Genomic DNA, 22,291 nt, shown 5'->3' with positions numbered 1-22,291 from the left:
AGTCAGTTCAACCCATTTTAAACATGTTCTTTCTTTTGGTTGGTTCTTCCAGCATACCATTCTGTTCAGTTTTCAGAATCTTGATTGCTGCTGGCTGATTGATGGACAGAATTCTTAACCCTTTTACTTAATTTCTGTTGAGTTGGAAAGAATAAAAAGGTAAGATCGCTGCTGCTTCAGAAGAAAATTGCCTAATACTGGACAGTTTCTTGAAAATATCTGAAACATCAAGGTAGCCTGCTCATGTTCAAATTCTCAATTTCTTAGTACCTCAGTATTTACCTTTTATGGTACTCTTTTTCAAGGTTTTAATCTACTATTTTAACAACTCACATAATTTGATTGACAATGTGAGGTCGCTATTTATATGCAGCATCTGGTTTTGCTGCTCTTTCTACTGCCGTTTTTTTTTTCTCTCTGAAGAGTTATTAATCCCAAGCTTCACATCTACATCAGCGGCAATATTATCTGCATTGTTCCATCATTCACCTCACTATTTTTACAGACTTCAGTAAACGACAATTTGGAAAATTATGAGGAGGGTTAATGTTGCATAACTGATCAATCCATATCCTCAAGTTAAAAGAATGAAGGATATATCTTCAAATGTAAGGCAGGATGCTTATTACATGAAAAGGAATGCTCTTCACTTGATACTTTTTTTACAAGACCATATGAGCTGCATTTGTTTTAAAAAGCTGTCTTTCTTTTCAAGGGCACAGATAAGCATCTTTCAGACAAAAATCAATTATACAGCAAGGTAAACCAGGTTGGTTTACTATTACTATTAATATTATGCAAACAACTTTTACACACTACATGTATTTTTATCTACAGTATAAGCACTAAATCACTTGGGATTTCCAAACTGGGGGAAGCAGCAATTATAGTAAGAATCAAAGTGTGTATCTTCCCTGCTTTCAGTGATTGTTAAATCCAAGACCCATGGATTTACCCTGAGAATTTGAATATTTGAAAGTATTTATTCCATAGGACTAGATCTAATATTAGCAGAGAATTCCACACTGTACATTATAATCTAAATCAAGACTAATTGCCCTACTGAGTAGGGATTTACTGGGGAAATCTGTCCTTATAAATGTAGTTTGATAACACTTCTACGTATGCATTTCTTGAAGGTTCTAAGAATTAATACATTTTTAAAAAAATTAAGAGTCGTTTTAAAATACACTGTCTGAAGCAACTACAGTATCTGTAAGTTAACCTCTTCAACCTAAAGGTATTCAGGTATCCCCTTTTCCCCATATGTTTGCAGTATACAAGGCTAAGAAGGCTGCAAAAGGTTCACTATTTCCAAGAAATCAGCAAATCCTACCCAAGTAGGATTTTTTAGGGGGGCAATATTCATTTTTCTAAGGCTTGGTTGTTCTTAGAAAGACTGTCAACAAAGCTACCACAGTGACCTACTGTAAAGAGTCTTTTCTCATACAAGAGTGAGAAAAGCTAGGAGTCTTTATACTATTCTGGACAAATGTTGTCTAATTGTTTCGTGAAAACCTCCAGTGATGAAGCTCTGGGAAGCAAGCTGTCCCATTGATTAATTATTTTGTCCAGAAATCCATCCTTAGTTCCAAGTAGGAATTCCTTTTGATGAGCTTCCATCCATCACTTCTTGTCCTGCCCTCAGGTGCCTTGGAGAACAAATCAACCTCCTCTTTCCTGTGACAATCCTTCCTTCAAGTATTGGAAGACAGCTATCATGTCACCCCTAAGCCTTCTTTTCATAAACTCTTAAGTTCTTCCCCCATTTCTTTTTCTCACAGTATTTATATCTCTAACAAAAATACAGGGATGACAAAGCGATTCTTGGAGTAGCAACAAACATTACTGGCCTGGTTCAAGTAATCAAGAGTGTGAAACAATGAATTAGAAACAGAATCATGGTCATCAATTTTCTAGAGGGAGAAGACACTTGAACTGAAGGATGATATGATCAAATCTAGCATCCAGAAATGGCTCTGATTTACTAATTTTAGACTAATTTACTAATATGAACTATTTACTCATATTATACTTTATGTTCATGATTTCAGCTACACTTTCATTTCATACAAAAAAAATAGTAATTTCTCCTGATTTTTATACAATTTATGTTTATTAACCACTTGTTAAGAACTTACGTTCACTTGACTACTTTTGTGATATTACGGCAGAATCACTGTTTTCTTTTTCCATCTTCAAGTAAAGTAATGACATTCCAAGGAAAGTGGATTAATCTAGTTTCACAAATTTCTACATCTCAGATCTGCTTTTGATTAGTACTAAGGAATTGTTATGGGTGTAGCATTGGTTTGATAACTGACTTTTGTTTCTAATGTTGACAAAGTAGTCAAACTGAATTACAGATGCATTATGAATAAAAAGGATGTGTATGAAATTGAGTTTTAATTACAAGAGGAATATATATACAGTGCTAGCTGTATTTAATTTTGAGGGTGTTGTTAACGATTCAGCCCCAACTGATGTACATTTACTGACATTAATTGTTATACTGATTTATTTTATATTTATTTACACAGATTGCCTAGCTTGCTTTCTCCTCTTGAGAATTCTACATCTTTTGTCAATTTTACATTTTATTTGTCTAAGAAGCAAGTATTTAGTTATTTTTTAAATTTTTATTTGAACAAATCAAGAAAACATTTAAATAAATAAAACACCATAATGAAGAACTCTTCCCCCACCTGAAAAAAACTACACACACAAAAATAAAATCTATCCTCTACTGCAACAAACCATCGTTGCAGGTTTCCATAAATCAATTTGTAATTTTAAGGAGATAAAATGTTAAGCAGTATATGCCAAGCCATGTTCATAAATCTATGAAATCCAGTAAGATATACTGTATTTTTAATGGACTAAAAATGGAACCAAGCGTGACTATAACCAAAATGCTTTTTTTTCTTTTTCCTAGTGTGCTAACATTTTAGTCTGTGCAATTTTCCACACTTTTGCCAAAGAAACATGCACTTAGTTGTTGAGTATTTCACTGGAATAAATGTGAACAGAACATAAATGGAATGAATGTCTTGTCTTGTACCACTTTGTATATTCCAGACAATAGAATTGTTATATTAGAATTAATTAGACTAAGGTTGATGTCATTACAGGCTACCATGTAATTTTTGAATCCCTTCAAAAATTTTCAAACAAAAGGAGTAACTAAATAGGCTCGACTCACTACTTTCTGGATTATCATCCCAGAATGCTGCTAAAAGGGTGGAGCCAGAGCTCAGAAAATATTATTGCATATAGTGTTGCTTTAACTGCATTTATTTCCTTTTGGCAAAAGGAGCAGGTGCTTTCCCAGGTTCAACAAGGGAATAAAACATAGGAAGTTATTTTTTATGTACTAATGGAACATTGTACAGTGTATACAATATAATATTTCCTTTTATTACAAGCTTTCTTTTTAGCACGCTGCAATACAACAAAAAGAGATAGCCTTACATTCAGCTGTACTTATATAGCATGCTAAATATTAAACAAAATAATTTTCTCACAGATGTAAAGATAAACAATTCAATGTATAATAGGAATTCAAATAATGAAGAGTGTAATGGATACTTTTTTTTAACAGTCTCACTTTCAGAAGTGACCTAGTCCACTAATTTTATAACAAAGCCAGATACAATCTTGCCAATAACCAATTTTCACTGAGGAAAGTGGACAAGCTTCTTAATGTCTAGACTAAATCATGAACATTCCTTGGAAAATTAACAGGAACTTTTGGTCTGGATTTACCATAATACGTTCAATTATGTAGAAGTAATCTGAGATTTTTGAGCATATGTTTAAATCCATAGAACTCCAAAGTTTTGTATTATTACAAGAAAGGGAAAGTCTTTGTTTTATGAAGAATATGTGGGACAATATGTCAGTTTAGAACAAAAAGGGAAATATATCATTCTGGAGTAGAAAATGTAAGTATGTGTATGAAAAGGAATCTATCCCATTAAAATAAGAAAAATGTGTTTAGTATTGCTGCATATCAATTTTGCCTCACTCCTCAGATTTTAAAATTCATCCTATTTCGTATTCATCTTCCAAATATTTTCTGTCAATCAATATCATCTAGACATTTATAGATATTATAGATTTATAACTTGCCATAGTTGTTAAGTGAATCACTGCAGTTGTTAAATTAGTAACACAGTTGTAATGTGAATTTGGCTTTTCCATTGACTTTGCTTGTCAGAAAATTGATGACACTGCAATTATAATAAATGTGAACCACTTGCCAAGTGTCCGAATTTTGATCATGTGACCATAGAGATGCTACAACAGTTGTAAATGTGAAAAACAGTCACTTCACTTTTTTCAGCATTGTTGTAACTTTGAACTGTCACTAAAGGAAAGGTTGTAAGTCAAGGACTACCTGTATTTTATTTTTTTTAAAAGCAAAAAATACTTCAGAGAGTCAGTTTGGTGTAGTGGTTAAGACATCAGGTTAGAAACCAGGAGACCGTGATCCTGCCTTGAGCACAAAGCCCAGCTAGGTGACCTTGGGCCAGTCACTCTATCTCAGCCCTAGAAAGAAGGCAATAGCAAGCCACCTCTGCAAAACCTTTCCAAGAAAACTGCAGAGACTTGACATGTAGCCTCTGAGAGTTTGACACAATTGAACAAAAGAAAAAAAATGTATGCAAGTTTACTTGAATAAGTGTAGAGATTTCCATAGGTCGCTGATCACATGTGTATTTATTACTATACTAGGAGTAAGCAGCCTTACAGATAAACAAGCTCTTAAACCACAGAGGACTTTAAAGATTATAACCAGCATTATGAATTACACATGGAAATAAACTGGCAGCCAAAGTAACTCCTGAAATATTAGTGTTAGGTGACAATATTGACTTGATCTTTTGAACATCCAGGCTACATTAGTTGTACTGAGATTAGTTATTCTCAACATCCAAGGAAAGGAACGTCTGTCTTGTCCATTTCATTGCCATCTGATTTTCTAATGTAGCAAGACTTTGCTTGTTATCCCTTCAGCCAGCCAACCCAACTTCATACAACTTGAGCCAGGTCAACTTCCTTTTGTCTTCTCCATTTCCCTTTTCCACTTTCTGACTTGGCTCAAACAGTATCATCCTCCCTTGCCTTTTAGACCTCAACAATTAGTTAATAATCTTCAGTCCCCCAACTGGCTCCTTCTTACTATATCTCTGAAACATGGGAGTAATCACTCTCCCACTATCCCAAGAATCTACAGTTACTTCCTAACAATTGGGGAAAAGTATATCAATTACAAATTGTGTTGCAAGGTTGTCATAAATTATTTACATTCATCAGGCAGCAGGATTAAAACAATACTGGAACTATTTCCTCAAATAATACAAGGAAATTGTTGGCCTGTGCCATACTAAAATGTTATACCATAAGACTCTATACCAGCAAGCAGCAGAATTATGTATTGAAACAAAGAAGTATCTTTAAAAACATGGCAAAATGCCACAGTATTATAAAGAAAAATTACTCATGCATCAAGATGATATCTAAACATATTGCTAAAAAGTCGTCTTTGCCAAATCCTTTTTTTCCTCATGTAGTAGTAACATCCTTTTAAACCTCAACAGACTATTTAACCTTCTCATAAATGAAATCAGACTCGCCCTTCCCTTTTCTACCTTTGCCATTAATTTTCTATTCTCTCTGCTAAATAATTCCTATTTTTTTTCTTCCTATCCACTCCTCTCTAAAACCATGTGAAATAGTAAGTCAAAATTAGCAACCCTAATTTAATAATTTCATACATGTTATGCTAAAACAAATGCATTTTATTATATGGCGCACTGATTCTCATAGTATGCTAAGATTTACAATGTGGTTTACCGCATTGTGCTTATTATATACAGCAACTTTCTTGATTTCATGAAACTTGTAGACTTCAAGATCTTGGAAAATATATTCCAATATTGTGATGTGTTCAGACAATGATTTTACCTTTTAAATAGCCTAGATTCAAACTGTGAATTTAAAAGCAAGATAGAAAGAGTATTGATGCATTCCCATGCTGGCGCTAAAACAGACTTTTAAGGATATGGACAGCAGCCAGGAAAACCAACAAATGGATCGTAGAACAAATCAATTAAGGATTTTCATTTAAAGCATCAAGGCTCATGCTAAGATATTTTGAGCACATTATGCAAAGATTCGGCTTCTTTGAGAAGTCCATAATGTTGGGGAACGACGAAGGAAAGAGAAGGATGACTAGCAGCGAGTCGAAGACAGATTATCCGAGAGAATTGTCTATTTACGAGGTCCCTGAAGGTCGACACCAACTTGATGTCACTTCATCAATCCTGAAGACCTTCCTGGCTGCACTTCATTCCTCCTTAAGTAGGTGGCGCCCTCTCTAAAGAATTTCTTTCCGCGACGCATGCGCTCCACGAGCAGGGCCTCTTTTTCCTTTCAGCTCGCTAAAACCCCGGAAGCGTCCTTTCAGTTGGTGGTGCGCGTGCCACCATCCTTTCAGTTTCTCCGTCTGTCGTCCCGCAGCTCTTCTAAAGCCCCGCCCCCTGACGTTCCCGCGCGCCTCTCCTCCACCCCTTTCGCTTTTCAATACCGCTGAGTTCTTCCCGGCCCCCTATAACATTTTTTTTTTTAAAAAAAGAGAGAGAGGCAAGCCCCCATTTAAATCCGACGTGCCTTTTGATTGGCTGGTAGAAAAGTTTCTGCCGCTGTTTTTCAAGAGGAGGAAGCGACGGGAGCGAAGAGGCCGGCCGGCTGGTTTGCTGGGAGAAACTTGACTGGCGTTTGAGGCTCGTTTTCTGCTCCCCCTCCCCCTTCGGTCGCGGGGGTCCGCGAGCCTATAGAACAGAAGCGGTTTCCAACGTTCTGAGCGCGTGGCAGGACGGAGGAGGGAGGCGCGCGCGGGTGGGGGAGCGCGCGGAGGGATTGTGGTGCAGAACTCGGCCGGCTAGCAAAGCAAGCAAGCAAGCAAGCGAGGGGTGGGGGGAAACGACGGGGAGGGGGAGACAACCCAGGTACCGAGAAGAAACGAACGTGGAAATGCAGCCCAAATCCCAGCACGAGCAATAGAAAACGCTAAGCTTTCCTAATCTGACCTGCTGCCCCAACCTTTCTAAAGCCACAACCCACAGCCCCTGGTTTTCGGTTATGCTTTCTCCACTTATTCTCCAAGCATTCTCCGTTCTCATTCCTGTCCTTTCGGTGCCATTAAACGGACGTTTCTCCTCGACGACACCCCTTTCCGGGTTCTCTTGTTAGAGCACCTGGGCGAGTACTACACACCTCTTTGCAAGTACAGCTCATCCAATTGCTAGGTCCCCTCCCATTTCTCTGCACCCAGCAGAGAATTCCTATAGGCCCTCCCCTCTTTTAAGTCTCTGGACTATCCCCAGAAAGCACCTGCCCCAACGGTGAACTGGCAGCTCTCACCTGTGCAGGTATGAGTACCAAGAAAGTAGCTCTCATCACTGGCATTACTGGCCAGGTAAGTACAAGTTGAACTTCGTTTCATCCTAATATTATAGGAAAATATTGCATAACATGCTTTATTCCAGACAAATTGGGGTGGTGGTGGTTATTGGATGTTTGGAAATCACTGGACAAAGGAGATCCATGCAGATATTTATCCATCAGACATCTATTTATCCATCCATCCACATTTTAAATCGCCAGTCTTGCCTTAATGACTCTGGGCAGCTTAACAGTAAAATATTAAATGCTGAATTTATTTCCTGGTGTTTCCTAAGGACAACCGGGGCAATGAATACACTTGTTCCATAGGTATGTTATAAGGATATTTGATGCTGACTATGAATCATAGTTCAAAATTTGTTTATTGTTGTGAAACATCTCAATGTGCTGTTTTTTTCTCAGTTGTAATACTTTTAACGGATGATTCCCCAAAATGGGCATTACTAAACACAAAAGTCCATTTTTTTAAACTTACAGGTTGTCGTCGTCCCATTTCATAAAGCCTTATTTTTTAATGGTATATATTTGCAAAGTGGTAATTTTTGTATTTCATATAAGCAGGGTAAAAATTCCTATATGGAGGAATCACTTCCATATAAGAATGTGTAATATGAGAAGTTGGCCCTAAGATCTGAAAAAAAACACCTGTTACATCTCCTTGGTAGCATGTTTAGTAATTACGAAAAGAGTTACTAGGATTTTATAGAATTCACATCCTGGAATGTTTTGATAGATAATCAAAATTGGAATATGTGTGTCAAAGAGCAACTTGCCTGCAAAAAGGCCAGCACCTGGGCTGCTGGTGTCCTGTCCCTGTAAGACAGGGGTCTGCAACCTTAAATACTCGAGTCATTTGGACCCATTTCCCACAGAAAAGAAAACACCGGGAGCCACAAAGCCTGGGTGGGCCAACTCGATGTCACTCACTTCTAACAGTCACATGACCCCCCCAGCCACGCCTACCCAGCTGGTCATTAGGGCAAAGAACCAAAGTTGTTAAAAAACACCGGGAAACCACAAAATCCTTTCGACATATCTCTCCCTCCCTCACTCTCTCCCCCTCTCTCTGTATCTCTCTATGTCTCTCTCTCTCTCTCCCCCTCTCTCTGTATCTCTCTGTCTTTGCCCTGGCTGCTTCTCCATCCCCCACTGTCGCCCTTACCTTCTCACGCCAGGCGAGGAGTGACTGGGAGGGGAGGGCGAGGGGCAGGGCCAGCCAGTGGTGGGATCACCTGACAGGGAGCCACAGCAGAGGGCCCAAAGAGTCGCAGGTTGTTGACCCCTGCTGCAAGACCTCTCTCTAGCCATCCCAGCAGCATGTGGCTATAAAAGCTGAGGAGAGAGGCAGCTGAGTATAGCGGTGTTGGTATGGAAATGAGAGGGAAAGTGTTTTCTGTTTTTATGGAATTAAAGGAGCCTGAAGCAGCCTAAGGCAAATAGAAGAGTTACTGTTCTCCAGCTGTAAGGATGACCTGGGTATATGTAAAGAACCTGTGACAAATACTCTTTATCTTTATTTGTTCAAAGGGCCATGATCATTCTACCAGTAAAGTGTTGAGTAATAGGCGGTGGCCTTTATTTCTATGCACAGTTTATTCATACCCTTGTGATTTACAAGCTGATCCAAATGACCCAGGAAGTAGCTGATAAATTTATATCTTGACAATCTTATCTCAATACCTGGGTTTAAACTGTGATGAAGAAAACTGAGTTTAACCACAAAGAATGATAATAATTGTTCACAGAGAACTGCTAACCAGTCCTGTTCTCTTTTTCTAACATTCAGTTAATCAAAATTATATATTGCATGTATCACAACCCTAGGCAGTTTACAGAGTAGAATACTTAGTGGCCAAACAACAACAACAACAAAAAAAACAAGAACTAATGTCAAATGACAATAGAATTACCAAACACCTAAAGCAGAGCAAATAGCGTAAGCATCTACAAAGCAGTACACAATACACATCTTTATTGAAGTGTCATAGAATTAGTAAAGGTGTCACTGACCTGTTCTGTACCGACATGGTGGAGACAAAGCTTCATGCATTTTCTGCTTTGAGTTGGATTTCAACAATTACTGCAGCAATGGGCTTTCAGTGCCCCCATTATGCTAGACCTGCACTAATAGACCTTTTAGGCTCAGTTATATCAAAAATTCATTTTCACATTTAACAAACTGTTCAATTTGTCCTATTGAGCTTATTCTGTCCCAACTGTGTTTTGGGAATAAGTGATATGATGAGTCCCTACTCACTGTCTAAAACAAAGAAAGAACAATATCTGAGGAAGAGGCAAGAATATTTACACTCAGTTACAAATTCAAATCTTTATTGTCAGTGCACAACATATGTACAATGAGATTGGTTGAGCTCCCTCAGTGCACTCCCCCCCCCAACACAATACAACTCACAGTGAAGACAGAAAATCCCTAACCCAATAAATCGTATTAACAAAATAACCAGTCCTTTTGCATCAGTGTGAACATGTTACACATTGCTCCAGCCCTGCAGTCCATCATACTCAGTGGTGGGTTCCTCCCGGTTCCGCCTGGTTCCGCCAACCTGGTAGCGGTGACGATATGACATCACCGAACCGGTTCTGCCCCCCCCACCCATCCCCTGCGTTATTCTTACCTTTTATTTGGCCCCACCCCCAATCTATTGCTGCCTCCTGAGTCCCAGCTGATGGCTAGAGGGAAAAAAAACTGTTTAAACTCTTGCCGCTGGGCTTCAAAGGGCCGCCCTACAGCTGATCAGTGTTAAAAGAAAACAAATGAGTAGACCGGTGCCTGCAAAAATACATGAGTAGATCAGTGCCTGCAAAAATACATGAGTAGATCAGTGCCTGCAAAAATAAATGGGTAGACCAGTGCCTGCAAAAATAAATGGGTAGACCGGTGCCTGCAAAAATACATGAGTAGATCAGTGCCTGCAAAAATACATGAGTAGATCAGTGCCTGCAAAAATAAATGGGTAGACCAGTGCCTGCAAAAATAAATGGGTAGACCAGTGCCTGCAAAAATGCATGAGTAGATCAGTGCCTGCAAAAAATAAACGGGTAGATCGGTACAGCTCTGCAAGCAGTTAAAAGCCTGGTAGACCAGTACCTCTGCTAAATTCTAAATAATTGTCACATGACCATCAAGCTACGCCCACAAAATAAGCCTCACCCACAGAACCGGTAGTAAAAAAGAAATTAGAACCCACCCCTGATCATACTACATAGTTATGATGTCATTTCTCATTCAGGAGTCTGACAGCCCACGGATAAAAACTGTTCTTCAGCCTGTTTGTGTGGCTGGCTATACTTCTATATCTCCTTCCCGATGGTAGGAGGGTAAAGAAGTGGTGACTAGGGTGAGAGTCGTCCCTGAGAATTTTCCTCACTCTTCTAAGGCAACAAGCCCTAGAGATCTCATCTAGTGGTATCAGGGGACAGCCCACGATGTTTTGTGCTGTGCTCACCATCCTCTGTAATATGTACACACATATATACCCCCTTACCTCCCTCTCCCCCTCTCTCTACATATCATTATTTGTTTTATAGAGAAGCGGGGAGGGAAGGAGGGGGAAGGGAGAAATTTTAGAAAGGATGAGTTTAGAAGTGGTTCAAAGGAAATAAAATCATTTATGTGATCATGAAAAAGCTGCAGTGGCTTTTAGTAAAGCAACACTCATGAGTCCTTTACTTAGAGAACAATAATTAAAATCAAATCAATCAAAAGCTACTTCCCTGCATTAGGAAAATGATAGAAGTTTCTTTTAAATATGCTTCTATAATTGCTGCCTTTTTTCCACATTTGTACCATTACTGCATAAACCGGAAACCAGAGCTTTCATGCCTGACTTCCTGTAATTAAGCTACTCTAGACAGATTTCTACCAGGCATTGTATAATAGATACATTGTTGAATTATTGGGAGTGTTTTGAGGCTCACTTTCTTTGATTTCTCACTTCTAAGCTGCATTCTGTGTACACTAAGATTATTGAATAAATACATCATATCATCCTGCAACTTTTTTGGAAGTGTTGTTTATTATTGGAATGAAAAATCCATCTTGTCATAATTTATGTTTTCTTTTTTAAAGTCTGGTTTATTAGAGACAAGCACTCTTAGGTTCTAGTTACAGAGACTGTGAGAAGGGAAATAAGCATTAAACTTTCATACACATGGAACAATGTTAATGTATTCATAAAATAATTATTTTTATGTTACATGTTATAGAGAGAACCAGTTTTTAAGAACATATATATTTTTATCATATAAATATAAATAATCTTTGAAACTAATGCAGAGTTTCTAAAGGTATTTTCTCTATAGCAGTTACATAAATAGATACCATTTTTTTAAACTTTTATTTGCGGTCACAGACCAAAATACAAATATAATTGCAAAAGAACGTGGGGAAAGTAACATCATAAACAGTTGGCTACCAGAAGCCTTGGCTGAGAGGAAGTACAGCTTTCTCCTCTTATAGTTACAGCTCTTAAAAAAAAATTTAGAAACCTGAAAAGTAATGTGTGAGGAGCCATCCCCTAAACAATATAAGGTCAAATTACTAGGGTTGGATCCAGAGAGATCTGTTTCTAGGAGAGACAGTAATTTAGTCCTGCCTGCGTTATACATAGGGCAGTATAGAAGAACATGCTCCACAGTTTCAACCTCAGCTCTATCACAGGGGCATAACCACTCACTTATCGGGAGCCTCTTAAATTGTCTGTCCAGCAATGCTGAGGGCAAGACGTTGAAACGAGCAAGGGAAAAGACTCTTCTATACTTAGGGATGGTTAAAGTGTAAAAATATGAGGCCATCCTCAGTCCATAATTGTTAAATTGGCTGAAGATCAGAGGGAAGCAGGTTTTATTAGCTCTAGCTCTTAGATATTGCAAGTCTTATTTCCACAAGCCGTTGGACTATCCTAGATTGGGCGTCCTTAAGGCCATAGTCTCCCAAGGCATCCCCCGAAACCTAGCAGGTAGAGTTTCTTCATCAGCTCCCTCTCCCATCGAGAAGTATAGGCATCAGCTAACACCAGGGAGAGGTAGCTACCAGGGACTGCCAAAAAGAGCGCCCGAAACCACCATAAATAAATACAGTTTTGAAGTACATTTAGTTTGGGATCTAGAATCTAAGTCCAATTAATGTATTTTTCTACTTTTGAAAATCCTATTGTATTTATCTTATATTAGTTAGCAAGTATAAGTTTTCATAACAAATGTTACTTGCTTATATTTCTAATGCATTGCATCATATTTTTGAAACAGGCTCTGACATTTTTCTCCACTAAGTCACCCTCATATAGATCTTTCTCTTAGATATGAAAGTGGTAGATTACTGGTAACTCTCACCTAGTTGGTTACAAATTAAAGGTTTACGTCAGTGCTTCCCAAACCTTTTCCTTGATTACCCAATACCACACATCAGAAAGTACTTTTCATCTAATATGGGCACAGGTAGTCCTCGACGTATGACCACAATTGAGCCTAAAATTTCTGTTGTTAAGTCAGACATTTGTTAAGTGAGTTTTGCTCCATTTTATGACTTTTCTTGCCACAAGTTGTTAAGTCAATCACTGTAGTTGATAAGTTAGTAACCCAGTTGTTAATTGAATCTGGCTTCCCCATTGACTTTGCTTGTCAAAGGGTCTCAAAAGGTGATCATATGAACCTGTGACATATCAACGGTTATAAATATGAGCCAGTTGCCAAGCATCTGAATTTTGATCACATGATCATGAGGATGCTGTCGTAACTCTGAAAAACAGTCATAAGTCACATTTTTCAATGCCATTGTAACTTTGAACAGTCACTAAACAAACTGTTGTAAATAGAGGACTATCTGTACAATACTTCTTCTTCCTCCTATTTTTCCCACAACAATAACAACAAACCAAAGCCATCCAGCTGGTTTTCATGTCTAAGGCGGGATTGGAACTCATAGTTTCCTGGTTTCTAGCCTGATGCCTTCACCACTAGTCCAAACTGGCTCCTGTTATGATTGGGTAATGGGTTTGTGTGTGTCATTGCCCAAAGAAAAACCACTTTTACCCAATTTGGGGTGACTTACTCAGGTTTGGGAAGCACTAGTTCAAGAAATGGTAGTATAGTAATCCTTCCAAGTTAGTCTGAAGTTTGTTGACTTACACTTGATCCTTTTTCTTAAAAGTTGTCTCTTGATACCATGTTTCCCCCAAAATAAGACCCTGTCTTATATTTTTTTGAACCCTGAAATAAGCGCTTGGCCTTATTGCCATGTGCTCGAAAGCCAAATTGGGCTTATTATCAGGGGATGTCTTATTTTGGGGAAAACAGGGTAGATGTGAGGGTGACAAATTCTTAGGTCAGTGTAGCATCTGATTTATTTATTATTTTGTATCCCACCTTTTTTTATTTTTACAAATAACTCAAAATGGTGAACATATCCAAAATACTTTCCTCCTCCTATTTTCCCCATAACAACAAACCTGTGAGGTGGGTTGAGCTGAAATAGAGTGACTGGGCCAAAGTCAACCAGCTGGCTTTCATGGCTAAGGTGGGACTTGAACTTATGGTTTCCGGTTTTCTAGCCTGTTACCTTAACCACTAAGCCAAACTGGCTCTGATATTGTTATAGTAGAGAAATGCTATCATGTTTCACATAAAATGGGCTGACCGTTTACAGCTTTGGAATAAAATACTGTATATATCTATATATCATTGTTTTAAGCGTAACTTCTGCGTTAGAAATAATGAAATGATGAGAAAGAATTGCCTCTTAGCATTCCTTAACCTGTTCTTTCTTTTAAACCTAAATGTATAGTTAGCCATTTTTCTTAATAGTTAATTAAACCCTAAAGTTAATAGTTAATTAAATCTTGTAGTTAAAAAATATAATATTTTTAGATAGATAAACTCACTAGTAGCCTTGTATCCTGGAAGGTGGAATCGGGAGAATGACTTTCTACTTCCATTGTACCTCTGTTTGGTTCCACAAAATTTATCTTGAGTAGATTTTTGAGGATGTATGAAGAGAGTATATAAGAGAAACTGAAAGCCTTATTGAATTAGCATTGATGTACACAACATTGGATTGCATCCTTCCTAACACGGAAAGGAGATATTACATTCTCTGCCTAATTTTCTAAACATGTTTCAAACTCACATTACTTTCCTCTGTTCAATTAACATTGTACGCAAAGAGTTGTGTTAATCTATGGTAGCAAATGTGGTAGCACTAACATATGTTTTAAAAAGCATAAAGATACGGAGCAGTTCATAATTTGTCTTTCAATAAAAATTGTCTGAAAAGATTTACGCCTTTTCTGTTGTTGTAAATAAAGCCCGAGATCTGTTTTCTTATTGTCTCTGTCTCATCCAAATAAAGATTTATGTTAAAAACTACCCATTTTTAAAATCGGAAACATCAGGACCAATATCTCCAACTTTTATTAGACCAGCTTCTTCCATTAGAAATATCAACTAAAGTTTAACATTGGTCAGCTGTTCTGAAAGCTTCAAATCTTCTTTGCCACAAAATATACCTATATCTTGATATTTTCCCATGGAATGAAATTTGCAGAAATGTATGAATAAATGTTGACTAATTTAAGGAACTCTGAAATTATGTAAAATAGTTAGACACATTAAGTGTTTACTACACTGGTCTTTGGGATCATTTTTAAGGTTTTCATTCACACTCCTGTATAATATACTGAATTGCTATGGCAAGGAAAGTCTTAATGTTTTGGATAGGTAACTGAAAAAAAAAACCCAATTAAATAATGCATAATTATGAACAGCAAGAAAATATACGATGTGGATAGTTCAGATCTGACATGAAACAAGCTCTGTTACTCAGTGTTGGAGCAAAATAACTTTCTCTGCAACAGAAAATTATTCTGACCTTTAAAAGCAAAAATAAAGGCAAAGTTTGTTTTAAATTCACAGACTAGACAGTCAGGATCTACTTCCTCTTAGGAAGCTAATTTCTTTAGAACTGGGCTAGATTTGTTTTAAGTATACAAAATACAAATCAGCTACATTTTCTGGAGGGTTAAAGAACCTATGTTTTAAGATATGCTAAATGAAAGCCTTTGGGTATTTTTTCCTGTGCTGTTTACAGGGAAATAGGGTATTAGTCAAAAAGTGAGCTTTTGCTGCATTTGCATAATGATATAGTGTAGGCATTATAAATGTATTAGGAGGTTTACATTCATAAGGTGAAAAATCAGAGATTGGAAGTCCTGATGCGAGTATCTCCTATTAGATTGCCACTTTTTCCAATTATTAATACAGTTTTTAAAACCTAAATAAAATTCTTAGTGGTTTGTAAATTAAAAGGACTGAAATATGAATTAAAACAGAATTAATCAATATATAATGTTACAAAGCTAGGCCTTTTTATGTAATTCTTTTGCTATTTAAAACCAGCAGAAAGAGTAACATGACATATCTTCGTTATTTTATTCTACTCTTTTAGGTGTTAACTGCATACCATTAAATGCAATGTTTCAATTTCAATAAATATTTTTTTTTTAAAAAAAACAAATGCAATGTTTCTCCAGCATCTCTTTCTAGATGATAGGAAACCACTAAGAAAGATGATGGAGTTAGACAATTAGTTTTCAGGCTAGTTCTAAATATGAGTACTCACAAATTAATTCAACTGATTTTAGTGTAACTTGGTTCCAAGTAAATTTGTTTCACTCTTGAACATAGCATTGAAATATTTTTTTCCTTAACGATATTTAGTTTAACAAGTGGAATGGCTTGCCTGCAGAAGTTGTGGGTGCTCTATCTCTGCAGATTTTTAAAGAATAGACTGGACAACCATTTGTCTGAAATGATACAAGCTTTCCTGCTTGAAAGGGGACTGGACTAGAAGACCTCCAAGGTCCCTTCCAACTCTCTGAAGGATAAATTTAGATCTCAATCTATACCTATTGCTTTCCACATTCTAATTAACTATGGAAGTTCTATATTGTAATTAACTATGGAAGTTCTAAGCTATTAATATTTTAACTGATCAATAACTAGAAATAAAATGAAGGATTTCTAAGTGAAACTTGGCTTTGTAATCTAAAACAAAATTAGCTGGGTTTTGAAAAATATCCATTCTCACATTGAAAAAAAAAATCCTATGTTGAATAATCTTTCCTTGAATGTTAAGTCTTTCTTTAACTCTTAAAAGTTCATATCATATCTTCCTTAATTCATTTGAAATTGAACTAAAGTTTTAGAATTTTTTAATATATATGAGGAATTACATTTTTTAAAAATAAAAACAGCCTAGATGATGAGGAAGAAGGTTTTATTCACTCTCTATCTTCATTTCAAAACCACAATATATACTATATTTTGTCTTTTTATATCATTCAATTTTGAGACCTCTGGTCCAGAGACTGAATTTGGTTTGTCTACCCTAATGCTTGAAGCGAGTGTTTTTATTTCTGCCATTGCAATAGTAAGTCATCTTTTAGCCTGAATTTCAGTAACAACTGTACTCTAGTTATTTCACATTGTGGAAAGGGCTGATCACAGATGCATGATGTATTTGTTTAACAGAATTGACAGCAAATGTTTGTATCTTGCAATGTTTTGAATTTAGTCCAGTGTGTTACGATGTAGTGTAAAACACATACTTTTGATAGATAATAATTTGATACAGATAGTCCTTGATTTACGACCATAATTCAGTTCATAGGTTCAGTCATAAATCGTGAGAGTTGTAAATTGGAACATCACGTGACTGCACCAGGTTTTACAACCTTTTTTGCAGCAGTTGGTAAATGGACGCTGTGGTTTTAAGGGAACACTGTGGTTATTAAGGAAACCCATTGTTTGCCATGGGGTGGATTTTGCTGAAAACTGGAAGTAAATGCCAGCTTCCAAGCAAAATCATCACAATCATTTGACTGTGGGGTGCTACAAAAATAAATGCCATCAATGTGGACCAATCACCAAGCATCCAAAATATGGTTATATGACCTTGGGAGGAGGGCGTTTGTTTTAGAACTTTGAACCTGAGTCATAAGTAGCCTTTTTTGGAGTCCATTGTAACTTTGACTGGTCACAAATCAAGGATTATCTGTATATAATTTAGGAATGAGAATTGTTATTTTTCCAGTATTAAATCAATATAATTTCTAATTAAGTGATCCTCAACTTACAACCACAATTGAGCCCAACATTTATGTTGCTAAATGAGAAATTTGTTAAGTCAGTTTTCCCCTGTTTTACAACTTTTCTTGCCACATTTGTTAATATACTCACTGCGGCTGTTAAATTAGTAACACGGATTTTAAGTGAATCTGGTTTTCCCATTGACTTTGCTTGTCAGAAGGTTGCAAAAGGTGATCATGTGGGACACTCTGGGACACTGCAACCATCATAAATGCGAACCAGTTGTCAAGCATCTGAATTGGATGCTTGAACTGAATTTAATAATTAGTCAATTTATTTTTTTAATTTTATGAGCTATAAATCATAGTAGTGATAAAAAAAGTAGTGTTTTTTACAATAACAAATCTAAAATAATATAAGTTTGTCCAAAAGCTAACTTTTCAGGTGGAATCAGCTCCCTCTCCCATCGAGAAGTATAGGCATCAGCTAACACCAGGGAGAGGTAGCTACCAGGGACTGCCAAAAAGAGCGCCCGAAACCACCATAAATAAATACAGTTTTGAAGTACATTTAGTTTGGGATCTAGAATCTAAGTCCAATTAATGTATTTTTCTACTTTTGAAAATCCTATTGTATTTATCTTATATTAGTTAGCAAGTATAAGTTTTCATAACAAATGTTACTTGCTTATATTTCTAATGCATTGCATCATATTTTTGAAACAGGCTCTGACATTTTTCTCCACTAAGTCACCCTCATATAGATCTTTCTCTTAGATATGAAAGTGGTAGATTACTGGTAACTCTCACCTAGCTGGTTACAAATTAAAGGTTTACGTCAGTGCTTCCCAAACCTTTTCCTTGATTACCCAATACCACACATCAGAAAGTACTTTTCATCTAATATGGGCACAGGTAGTCCTCGACGTATGACCACAATTGAGCCTAAAATTTCTGTTGTTAAGTCAGACATTTGTTAAGTGAGTTTTGCTCCATTTTATGACTTTTCTTGCCACAAGTTGTTAAGTCAATCACTGTAGTTGATAAGTTAGTAACCCAGTTGTTAATTGAATCTGGCTTCCCCATTGACTTTGCTTGTCAAAGGGTCTCAAAAGGTGATCATATGAACCTGTGACATATCAACGGTTATAAATATGAGCCAGTTGCCAAGCATCTGAATTTTGATCACATGATCATGAGGATGCTGTCGTAACTCTGAAAAACAGTCATAAGTCACATTTTCAATGCCATTGTAACTTTGAACAGTCACTAAACAAACTGTTGTAAATAGAGGACTACCTGTACAATACTTCTTCTTCCTCCTATTTTTCCCACAACAATAACAACAAACCAAAGCCATCCAGCTGGCTTTCATGTCTAAGGCGGGATTGGAACTCATAGTTTCCTGGTTTCTAGCCTGATGCCTTCACCACTAGTCCAAACTGGCTCCTGTTATGATTGGGTAATGGGTTTGTGTGTGTCATTGCCCAAAGAAAAACCACTTTTACCCAATTTGGGGTGACTTACTCAGGTTTGGGAAGCACTAGTTCAAGAAATGGTAGTATAGTAATCCTTCCAAGTTAGTCTGAAGTTTGTTGACTTACACTTGATCCTTTTTCTTAAAAGTTGTCTCTTGATACCATGTTTCCCCCAAAATAAGACCCTGTCTTATATTTTTTTGAACCCTGAAATAAGCGCTTGGCCTTATTGCCATGTGCTCGAAAGCCAAATTGGGCTTATTATCAGGGGATGTCTTATTTTGGGGAAAACAGGGTAGATGTGAGGGTGACAAATAAGGGAACACTGTGGTTATTAAGGAAACCCATTGTTTGCCATGGGGTGGATTTTGCTGAAAACTGGAAGTAAATGCCAGCTTCCAAGCAAAATCATCACAATCATTTGACTGTGGGGTGCTACAAAAATAAATGCCATCAATGTGGACCAATCACCAAGCATCCAAAATATGGTTATATGACCTTGGGAGGAGGGCGTTTGTTTTAGAACTTTGAACCTAGTCATAAGTAGCCTTTTTTGGAGTCCATTGTAACTTTGACTGGTCACAAATCAAGGATTATCTGTATATAATTTAGGAATGAGAATTGTTATTTTTCCAGTATTAAATCAATATAATTTCTAATTAAGTGATCCTCAACTTACAACCACAATTGAGCCCAACATTTATGTTGCTAAATGAGAAATTTGTTAAGTCAGTTTTCCCCTGTTTTACAACTTTTCTTGCCACATTTGTTAATATACTCACTGCGGCTGTTAAATTAGTAACACGGATTTTAAGTGAATCTGGTTTTCCCATTGACTTTGCTCGTCAGAAGGTTGCAAAAGGTGATCATGTGGGACACTCTGGGACACTGCAACCATCATAAATGCGAACCAGTTGTCAAGCATCTGAATTGGATGCTTGAACTGAATTTAATAATTAGTCAATTTATTTTTTTAATTTTATGAGCTATAAATCATAGTAGTGATAAAATAAGTAGTGTTTTTTACAATATCAAATCTAAAATAATATAAGTTTGTCCAAAAGCTAACTTTTCAGGTGGAATCAGTGGTGGGTTGCTACCAGTTCGCCCCAGATCAGGCAAACCGGTAGCGGTGCTGGCAGGAGGCTCCACCCATCCACCCGGATGCTTCTGCGCATGTGCAGAAGCATCACGTGTGCGCGCTCATGTGCATGCGTCCATGAGTGAACTGGTAGCGACGGGTTTTGAAACCCGCCCTGAGTGAAATATTTAGCAACCCTATTATTACAAACTAATAATTTGGGCAGAAATAAAAGCCTATTTGTGCTACTTTAATAACTGCAAATAACTGTATGTAGGAATACACATTTCAATATTTACCTATTTCTCTATTATAGTGTGTTGTTTTAATGTTTTGAAAGACATTTTGAACATTTGGATAGGTATATTCCAGCCCTTGACTTAAAACTTCAACTATAGTCTCAGGTTGAGGTGAACCTTTGATTCAATAGAATTAAAAATATTGTTACAAAATACAATAACAATAAGAACAATTGTTGGACAATCTGGAAGCGGCGCAACATTACTGGCTGGGAAAAATGTCGGGCTCTGACGAGCTCAGCAAAATCCAGCCAGACGAACCGTCACTGGTGGGGTCTTCGGACTGAAGCTGTCATATAGGGACAGTGAAGAAAGAGAGGCAGCTCGGTGTCTAAAGAGGGACAGGCAAGTCCCTTGGATAGCCCGAGAAACTCATGTGAAAACTGAATTTTTTCTCTTTTATGACTTGGTAAACATGGATGTGGATTACAAATAAAATGGCGATTTGTTAATTAGACGAGTGGAACTGGATTATAGAGAGACATTTGCAAGAGAAGTAAGAGCATGACATGGAATTGTTTTACTTTTAAAACCTTGAACTTTAAAAAAAAGATAACCGGAGAGAACTAAGAAGGATACATTTTGCCTACAAGAGGACAGACTTTGATGATTATAAAAGAAGGACCTTAATGCGATTTAAAACTGGAATAACTCAACCTGGAAAGAATAAAATGGAACAGGACTTAATGAACTGATAAAAACGATGTGTTTGGAAATAAAAGAAATGATTATAAATTTGCATGGAAAATCGAAATCTGAGAAGACAAAGACAGAACTAAAATGCACTGAAGATGAAAAGGAAATGACTAACGAGAATCAAGAAAGAGAGATGGATAATGAAGACAAAGACAAAGAGACTGACTATGGAATATTAAACAAAAAGAAAATAAACAAAGAAGGAAAAGAGGGTGGAAAAGGGAAAATACAAAAAACTTAAATGATTAATAGTGGAAAGATAAGAAAGAGGGGAAAACAGATGGAAAATAATAAGAAATAAAGGACAAAATAAAAGATTTTATGATTTTAAAATACAAAATAAGCATATTAGGATTAACAATGAAAAGACAAAAAAGGAAAGAGAAAGAAACAATGGGAAATATAGGGCAGAATAGGAGAGTGCAGAACTTTAAAATACAAAAGAAAGGAAGAAAAAGGGAAAACAAGGCAAAGAAGGAAAAGAGGGTGGAGAAGGAAAATTATTAAAAATATAAATGATTACACTGGGATTTACAGTGGAAATATAAAAAAGAGGGAAAAGAGATGGAAAATAATGGGAAATAAAGGCCAAATATTTCATGATTTTAAGATACAAAATATTAATGAAAAGATAGGAAAAAGGAAAAGAAAAGTAGAAACAAAGGGAAAATTATAATAAATGTCACATGCTCAATAATATTGGAGGTTTACAGAATGATAAATTTGAACAATATGAATAAATCAGTTGAGGGAAATGTAATATTTGGAATATTCCAAACTATATATTTGAAACATAATTAGAAAGAGAAAAGAAGACAAATTAAGAATATTTCAAGAACTAATTGGATTGGGTAAAATGAGAAAGGATTAAGATGCGTTTTATAAATATATACTTGAATAAGTGGAAATATATTGTTAAAATGTGTTGAGAAATATATTTAATTATTGAAATTGAATGTAAAATTGAATGAAATTGAAATGATAAAAATGATTTAAATGTTATACTTGCAAGAAGTAAAGTAGAAAAAATATATTGGTAAAAGTAAAAAAGATAAGAGATTAGAAAAGTGTTTGAGTAAAGATTTGAAGGAAAAAAGAAAATAAGATGAAATATATTGTTAATAATTAAAAAGATAAGGGATCGGGGCTGCCTGAACTCCACAA

At 36.5% G+C, this 22,291-nt stretch overlaps 1 protein-coding gene across 2 annotated transcripts in view; it reads left to right on the top strand.

The window, feature by feature from the left end:
* The first annotated feature begins 7,005 nt into the window (after nucleotides 1–7,005).
* GMDS (GDP-mannose 4,6-dehydratase) overlaps nucleotides 7,006–22,291 on the top strand; it is a 276,482-nt gene continuing 261,196 nt past the window's right edge. For both annotated transcript variants that reach the window (XM_070942551.1, XM_070942550.1), the window contains exon 1: nucleotides 7,006–7,483. In XM_070942551.1, coding sequence (XP_070798652.1) covers nucleotides 7,439–7,483 — 45 coding nt within the window. In that variant the 5' untranslated portion in view covers nucleotides 7,006–7,438. The remainder of the gene's footprint in view (nucleotides 7,484–22,291) is intronic.

The sequence above is a fragment of the Pituophis catenifer genome, unplaced genomic scaffold (assembly GCF_029215685.1).
Source record: "Pituophis catenifer annectens isolate HBS135680 unplaced genomic scaffold, rPitCat1.0.hap2 SCAF_3, whole genome shotgun sequence".
Taxonomy (NCBI): Eukaryota; Metazoa; Chordata; class Lepidosauria; order Squamata; family Colubridae; genus Pituophis; species Pituophis catenifer.
Note: the sequence above shows the minus strand (reverse complement) of the source record. Positions and strands in the feature narration are given on the sequence as shown.